The sequence below is a fragment of the Pezoporus wallicus genome, unplaced genomic scaffold (assembly GCF_028554395.1).
Source record: "Pezoporus wallicus isolate ANWC-B61680 ecotype Strahan unplaced genomic scaffold, APGP_CSIRO_Pwel_v1 contig_13323, whole genome shotgun sequence".
Lineage (NCBI taxonomy): Eukaryota > Metazoa > Chordata > Aves > Psittaciformes > Psittacidae > Pezoporus > Pezoporus wallicus.
In genome coordinates, this window is record NW_026639074.1 from 1 (window position 1) to 7,414 (window position 7,414).

The 7,414-nt window shown below is 65.7% G+C and overlaps 2 protein-coding genes across 3 annotated transcripts; both read right to left on the reverse strand.

The window, feature by feature from the left end:
* Positions 1–23: 23 nt before the first annotated feature.
* LOC130601491 (cullin-9-like) lies at positions 24–5,077 on the reverse strand. 2 transcript variants are annotated; one of them, XM_057413599.1, is made up of 11 exons: positions 4,328–5,077; positions 4,059–4,213; positions 3,324–3,842; positions 3,051–3,186; positions 2,461–2,651; positions 1,955–2,333; positions 1,540–1,735; positions 1,043–1,250; positions 746–939; positions 423–640; positions 24–303 (listed from the first exon to the last, which is right to left on the reverse strand). In XM_057413599.1, exons 1-11 carry the CDS (start codon positions 5,028–5,030, stop codon positions 62–64), a joined length of 3,141 nt encoding a protein of 1,046 aa, XP_057269582.1. In that variant the 5' UTR covers positions 5,031–5,077; the 3' UTR covers positions 24–61. The 2 variants fall into 2 exon arrangements, with proteins under 2 accessions (XP_057269582.1, XP_057269583.1); XM_057413600.1 differs by having other exon boundaries at positions 160–299.
* Positions 5,078–5,778: 701 nt separating this feature from the next.
* Positions 5,779–7,411, reverse strand: MRPL2 (mitochondrial ribosomal protein L2). The gene is made up of 6 exons (XM_057413584.1): positions 7,165–7,411; positions 6,928–7,069; positions 6,723–6,838; positions 6,522–6,632; positions 6,116–6,189; positions 5,779–6,026 (listed from the first exon to the last, which is right to left on the reverse strand). The coding sequence occupies exons 1-6, from the start codon at positions 7,394–7,396 to the stop codon at positions 5,814–5,816; spliced, it is 888 nt and encodes a 295-aa protein (XP_057269567.1). The 5' UTR covers positions 7,397–7,411; the 3' UTR covers positions 5,779–5,813.
* Positions 7,412–7,414: the final 3 nt, after the last annotated feature.

Sequence of the window (7,414 nt, forward strand, 5' to 3'; positions counted from 1 at the left end):
AAACACGCACCGTGTGCCCCCAGCATCACCACCAGCACTCACAGCCCCGCTGTGGAGGCCCCTACACCCACCTGAGGATGCTCAAGCTCACGGCCTTCTCTGCCCCCAGCAGCTCGAAGCTGCGCAGCAGCGGCCGGAAGCATCTCTGCTCCTGCAGCAGCCGGGCCGCCTCGCCAGAGGGGACGGGGCCCTGGCCGCAGAGTTGTCGCTCCAGGGCCACCAGCACGTCCTTGGACAAGATGCCGTCCCCCGGGCCGCTCAGAAGCCTCCGCACGTCCCCCAGGTCCAGTGGGGCCTCTCTGCCTGCCACGACAAGGACACGTGGGCCCGGCCCAGGCCCCAGCTCGCGAGGCGGCAGCGGGTGCTCTGCCCTGCCCGCGGCACAGCGGGGCCGTGGCACAGCGGGGCCGGGCAGCTGCTACCTGCGCTCTGCGGGCCCAGGGGCAGCCCGTGCTCCACGAGGCGGTTGATGGCGCCGAGGGCCAGCGTCGCGTGAGGGCAGCCGGGGCTCTGCCCGTCCCTCCAGCAGCTCTGCAGCACCGCGGGGAGGTCGCAGCTCGCCAGCTGCTCCGCCAGGCCCCGGTGGCCGTCCATGAGCACGTTCACCACCAGCAAGCCGTTCTGCACGCCCGACGAGCCCCTGCAGGGACACAGCCATGCGGGCGCCTTCCTCCCCCTGGCACCCACCAACCCGCCTGCCCGCCTTGCCCATCCCACCCCTGCCGCCCTCCTCACTCTGCCCTACCCGGGGACCCTCTGCATGGTGCTCAGGGCGGCAGGGACGGCACTCAGCAGGTTTGCCGAGCCCTTGTTGGCGGCAGAGCCGATGCTGGCAAAGATCTCCCGAATCAGCTGCCTGTCAGCCTGCTTCAGGGGCGAGAGCTTCCCACCGGCACCTCCTGGCTCGGCGGCCACAGCTCCCACCAGCACCTTCAGGGCCTGCAAGGACAGCGGCAGTCAGGAGGGCAGCGGCCACCTCCGGCACACCGGCGTGAGCCTGCAGCCTGCCCACCACCCGCAGCATCCCCTCTGCCACACTCACTGCCAGGCCAGCCTGCTGCACCAGGGCGGAGGAGGCGTGCTGCTGCATGCAGGACAGCACGGCCCGCGCACCGCCCTCCATGGCGAACGTCACGCGCCAGTCGTACTTGGCCATGAGCAGGGCCAGCAGCCGCAGCGTCACCACCACCACGGCCTTCTCTGCCGCCTCCGTGGCCAGCAGCTCCACTGCCACCTTCACCAGCTTCTCCCTGCAATGGGAAGGGACACCTCAGGAGGAGCCTCCCGGCACTGCCGCTGGCACGCCAACACCTCGGGACCTGCCCATCACCTTCTCCCTGCCCACAGGGCTCTACCACAGCTGGGTCAGCCCCAGGAATGAGCCTGCCTGGGACCAAGGGACACAAGACCCAGCTTTCTTCTTGCTGAGCAAGCAGGGACTCAGCGGCCTTCTCACTCCCACCACCAGCACTGGCCCCCACCCTGCCGACACAGCCCTCCCCACCAGGCAGGAGGGGTGCACAGCACCCCACAGCTCACCCAACACTCCTCGTCCCCAGGCCACTCTGGGCTTTGCTGCCTTGCTGTTCAGGCTCCTCCTCCAGGATGTTCACGATGTGCTTGAGCCCTGTTAAGCGCAGCCCCAGCTCTGAGCTGCTGCTCTGGATCACATCCACCGCGGCTGCAATCTTGGCCAGGGAGCCCCTCTCGCTCACCCCCTCGGAGCTGCCCAGTGCTGGTGGAATAAGGGATGGATGCAGGTGTCAGGGCAGCAGTAACACCCCCAGCAACTCCCAGGGTGCCACGCAGCCATGGACCAGACCCACGGCCTTCCCCTCCCCAGGCAACCTGCAGCTGCCTGGCCTGCCATGCCCTGCCCGCAGCTTTCCTCCCCAAAGGCAATGGAGCTGCCTCCAGCACCCTGCATGTGCTCCAGCGCTCAGCAGGCCATTACCTTTGCTCTGCTCCTCTGTCACCTCCGGCAGGAACAGCCCTTCCTTCTCCAGGAGCTCGCTGAACAGCTGAGAATCCGACTTCACCACCACAGCGGGGGCTCGGGGCGGCTCTGCGGCTGTGGGCAGCTCTTCCTTCGCTCCCTCGGCCACGGTGGCTTCAGGGCTCCTGCAGCCGGCACCCTCCGAGGACACCGAGGTGCTCCGGGCACCTTCCTGCTCAGCCCCCCTGCTGAGGGAGTACTTGGCGTAGACGTGGGAGCCCCGCAGGTCACTCTGAGCCCTGCCCTGGCAACGCTTCTCCAAGATCTGCAGCACCTTCTGGGCCAGCTCCACAGGTACCGACAGCTGGACCAGGGCTTCTTCATCCCCCTCCAGCAGCTGCACAGACGGCGTCACATCAACCCTCGCAGGCTCGCCACAGACCCCGCGCTTCTGGTGCTGGTCAGAGCCAGAGTGGACAGAAAAGCTGCAGCACCGCAGGCCCCCAGTGCAGCTCTCCCCATACCTGCTCTCCCTGCTCCTGCTGGATGATGCACATGACCTCTTGCTGCCCCTGCGCCTCCAGCTTCTTCACAAAGAAAAGCAGCTCCCACCACTCGGCACGGCTCAGGGCCTCTGCAGCCTTGGTCGACCGCTCCCCCAGGTAAGGCAGGGAGTACAGCCCCCCAGAGGGCTTGCAGAAAAACGGCTGTGCAACTGCAGGAAGACAGAGCAAAGTCAGCTCTGCCCATTCCACCATCCTCTGCTGCGCGCCCCACGTTCCCCAGAGAAAGAGCTCTCTCCGCTGTCCCACAGACTGCTGTGGGAAAGGCAGGTGACAGCAGGGCAGCCAGAGAGGGGGAACGAGCTAGAGGAGACCCTAGAAGCTGTAGAGATGGGCATTACCATCATCACTTGAACCTCTTTAGGATGTAGAACAAAAACTCTCAAAATGGGCACCTCTAGCTCACTGCTCCCCCAGCCTGCTCCCACAGTGCCTGCACCGGGCAAGGCGACGCACGCAGACACCCGGCACCAGCAGAACCTGCAGTGCCAGCGTGCAGCTGCAGAAGGGCTGGGGAGCAAAGCTGCGTGCCCAGCTGATGGACTGCTCACCTGCTGCCAGTCTGCAGTTGCGTGTCAGGGTGGACACCTTCTCCTGGCCCCCACGCTCCTCTTGCCCTGAGGAGCCAATGATCTCCACCATGTGCCAGTGAACCCAGTACGTACAGCCCAGGGCTTGCCAGTACACCTGAGGAGGAGAGCGCGACGCACACCCGGCTGAGGGAAGGCAGGTCCAGCCCCGCTGCTCCCACACGTGGCTGCGTGCTCCCTGCACACAGCGCAGCGGGCAGAGCTGACAGCCCGCGCCGGCCCCGCAGAGGGTACCTGCACGGGCGGCGTGCCGTCGTTGCTCTGCCGGAAGTCGCCCTCGTCGCCCGCGCTGACCTGCTCGTAGTCCTCCAGCATGCGCACCCGCATGCCCCGCACCAGCCGCGCCTGCACGTACTCCACGTAGCTGCTGCGGCTCGGGAAGGCCGAGCGCGTCCTGAAGACGACGGGCTCCTTGGGTGCGGGAGCGGGGGCTGCTTGAGCAGCGCTGCAGGATGCGGCCCTGTGCTGGAAGATGGAGCGGGCGGCGCGAGGCTGCGGCTCCTGCTGGGGCGGCAGCTCTGCCGTGTGGCTGCGGCCCCAGCCCATCACGTGCACCAGCTCCGAGATGAGGTTTGCCATGGCCATGCTGAACTCAAACTCCTGCTGCACACGGCTCTTCTCCTCAGTGAGCGGGCTGGGCACAGCGCTGGCCTGCTGCTCCCCTCCCTGCTCCACATCACCGCCGAGCTGGTCCATGAGAGAAGTGACGCACAGGTAGCGCTTCACCAGCACAAACAGCAGCTTCCCAGGGATCTGCAACAAGCACGGCTCTCAGACTCTAACCGTGACAGCTCTGGACCAGCAGGCAGCAACAGAGACCTCTCAGTCCACCCTCATCTCCCTGCTCAGATACTCCATGGATGAGCCCCTCCAACACCCCTCAGCTTCAAGCCAGACCCAGATGCTGTGTCAGCTCTCCCAGTACCCAGTCCTGCTCAGCAGCCCCAGCGCTGGCAGGGCTGCTCCTACCTGGGGAAGGTGAATCCCCTCAAAGGACATGCACTGTTCTTCAGAGGATATTGTGTCAGCAAACAGCTCCAACAAGGTGTAGCGACTGTCAAAGTCCATGCGCTGCTCAATGCCATCCTGCTGGCTCAGGGACAGCAGGACATAGGCCCAGCTCCCTGTAACAATAGAAACTTTCTAGGCTCCCTAAAGATAACCCCTACAAAAGGGCTGGCACCCCTCAGCTGACCAGCAGCACCTCCTCAGGGACAATGAGCAGCAGCAGCCCTCACCTGCATCATGCGAAGCCAGGGCCCTCAGCATCTTGCCAGCACTGTGGCGGATTTGCTTGTCCTTGTGGCACAGCATCTTCATCAGCAAGTCAAGGGCTCCCGTCTCCTTGAAGGCACCCACCAGCGAGCCAATGCTGGCATACGCGCTCAGCACGTGGATGATGTTGAGGATGGAGGACGCAGGGGCCCGGGACTCGGCCATCTGCCGGCCTGCGCGCTGCACCAGGCTCCTGACATCAGCCTTCATCTCCAGCAGCGAGGCTTCATCCCCCAGGCCATCTGCAGCGGACGGGCTGGCTGCCTTCTCCCCTGTCACACGCTGCCCTTCCAGCTTCCTCTGGTCCAGCAGCGCCAGGCAGCTGGCACAGACCTCTTCTGCAGACATCCACATGGAGACGTTCTCCAGCTTCGTCTCCGCAGAGGAGGTGCTGCTGCTGCCCGCTGCTCTCTCCTCCAGGCTGACGATCCTCCACTGGATCAGGTACTCGGGCTGCCCATCATGGCCCCGCCGCTGCCGCAGCAGCTCCTCTGGGTAGGCCTGCAGTTTGGGTCCCAGGGGCACCAGCAGGTTGCCATTATGCCTCTCATACACCATGATGGGAAGTGTGCCTGCAGAGGCAGAGGGGGAGCAGGAGCTAGGGGGAGGTGGCTGAGGGACGGGCTTTGCTGTGGCTGATCCTGTGGATCTCAGTGCTTGTAACATGCCCGGTTAACAACTCAAACGTGCTGTTGGACTGGCTGTGCCCACGGCCGCTGGTGTAACCCCTAACACAGCCCTGGCAGAGCGAGAGCTCCCAGGGCACCCTGGCCTTGCCCGGTCTCATCTGACTGCCGCAGCCCCTACTGGGCTTCACCGGCCGGGCTGCCGGCCCTCGGGGCTCCGGAGCGAGGCCCCTTGTACAGGGTCCCTCCAGGATAACCAGGCCACGCCTGGCCCGGCCCTAGCTCCGGCCCGGCCCGGCCCGCCACCCTCCACCGCGGGGCCGCGTTACCTCCAACACCCGCTCCCACGGCGCTTCCGGGTCGGCAGGCGCGCATGCGCAGTGCCCACCCGACGGGACGGGTGCCGTGCGGCGGCACCGGGCTGGGGCTGGCGCAGCGGGACGGGTGAAGCAGCGAGGAGGGCACTACCGGGACCGCGAGGTGCCACCGGCTGCGCTTCCCCAGCAGGTCATCCTGGCTGGCAGCCACCGTGCTGCCTTTACCACCCAGCTGCCTGCTTGGCTTCACTGCTCCGTAAGCTGAGGGAGAGGAAAGAGCCTGGCTGCCCCGTAGCCAGGTTTGGCAGGATTGTGCAGAGCTCTGACCCCACCAAGATCCCACCACCACTACACGCTCAAGCCAGGGCAGCCCACAGCCCCACATTCATCTCCTGGCAAGGACTGAACAAATCCCATGGGGAAAGCACCCACCCGAGGCCCTGTGCAGAAAAGGCAGCAGTAAGGCAACAGTGGTGGTGTTGGGAACGTTTTATTGGCCACCGACATCACTTCTGTGCCGCGATCCGCGGCAGGTTGACGTAGCTCTTCATGGGTGGGATAGGTTTGATCTTGCGCCCGGCCCAGCCACCTTTGCGGTGCCACAAGCCTGTGTGCGGGCGCTTGCCCAGCCAGCGGTTCCGTCCTGCCTTCCCGATCACCCGCTTGTTGTGGTCGACATTGGACACACGGCCCACTGTGGCCACGCAGGTCTCCAGCACCTAGGGGACAGGGAAGAGCTGCAGGCCTTCCTGGGAACACACACCTTTGTGCCCAGGCAGTCAGGTCAGCAATAGCATGGCTCCTCTACCTGCATTTGCCTCTTGGAAGGCAGCTGCACGATGGCGGTCCCATTCACTTTCCTCAGCAGCACCCCACAAGTCCCTGCAGCAGGCAAGAGGAGAATAGGCAGCTACCCCAAGCAGCAGGACAAAGTATCCCACCCTATGGTGAGCACATCCCTGTGCTGGGAACTCCCCAGAGCCCCTGCTGTTGCCCTTCAGGGCGCACTTCTTGCTGAAGACAGAATATCCAGGCATCACCAGCCAGCAACAGGGCAGAGCTGCCCCTGCCTCTCAGGAGGGCTTGTTTTGCACTATAACACAGGGAGGAAAGAGGACAGCAACTTCCTGTCACTGGCCAGGCAGAGCAGTGTCCCCCTGCCATCCTCTCCATCTGCACTAAGCCAAAACTGGCTACCAGCAGCAGAGACACACCAGCTGCCCGGATGTACTGCGCTCCCTTGCCAGGGTGGCTCTCCAGGTTGCAGATCAGCGTGCCGACAGGCAGAGCCCCCAGCGGGTAGGCATCCCCTTCGTTGGCTGACACTGGAAAACAGAAGCAGATGCACTGGTTGAGAAGCAGCTGACAAGACCCTGGCAGGGCTGGGCTCTGCCCCCCCCGGCCCCGGTGTGCACCTGCCATCCTGCCGATGTGAGAGGAGTTCTTGATGATGTCCCCTGCCTGCATGTTCTCCGTGGCGATGATCCAGCGCTTCCGACTGCCGCCGGCCACCAGGGCTATGTCTGCCGACCTGCACAGGGATGCACGGTGGGTGGGTTGGGGAGGGGGGCTCACCACAGCGCGCCCGGGCCCGGGGCAGAGCCTTCACCCCGCACTCGCCTGCATGGGTCGTAGCGGACGGCGATGACCTTCTCGCTGAAGGGCTGTGCCGGGGCGCCCTCCTCGTAGCGCAGCCGCTGGAAGTCGATCATTCGGTACCGTCGCTTGTGGCCCCCGCCGATGCCCCGCACGCGGATGCGGCCTGCGGGGACAGAGGAAGCGACTGCAGGCAGGAACACCCCGGCACTGCCCCGGCGAGACCCTGCCCGCCCACGACCCCGGCCCCGGCCCGCCCACCTGTGTGGTCGCGCCCGCCCGTCTTCTTCATGCCCACGGGGCGCACCGTGTACTTGACCCGGCACTTCCACATGGGGTCTCTGGTGTAGCACGGCGCGGAGCCGCTCAGCGCTCGGCACGCAGCCGCCAGCACGGCCCCCGGCACATGGGGCACGGGGCCCGGCGGCGGGGCGCGGGGCCGGGCGGCCGACAGCAGCAGCGCCCCGAAGGCGCGGCACAACCCCGCCGCCATCGCTGTCGCCGCTGCGCC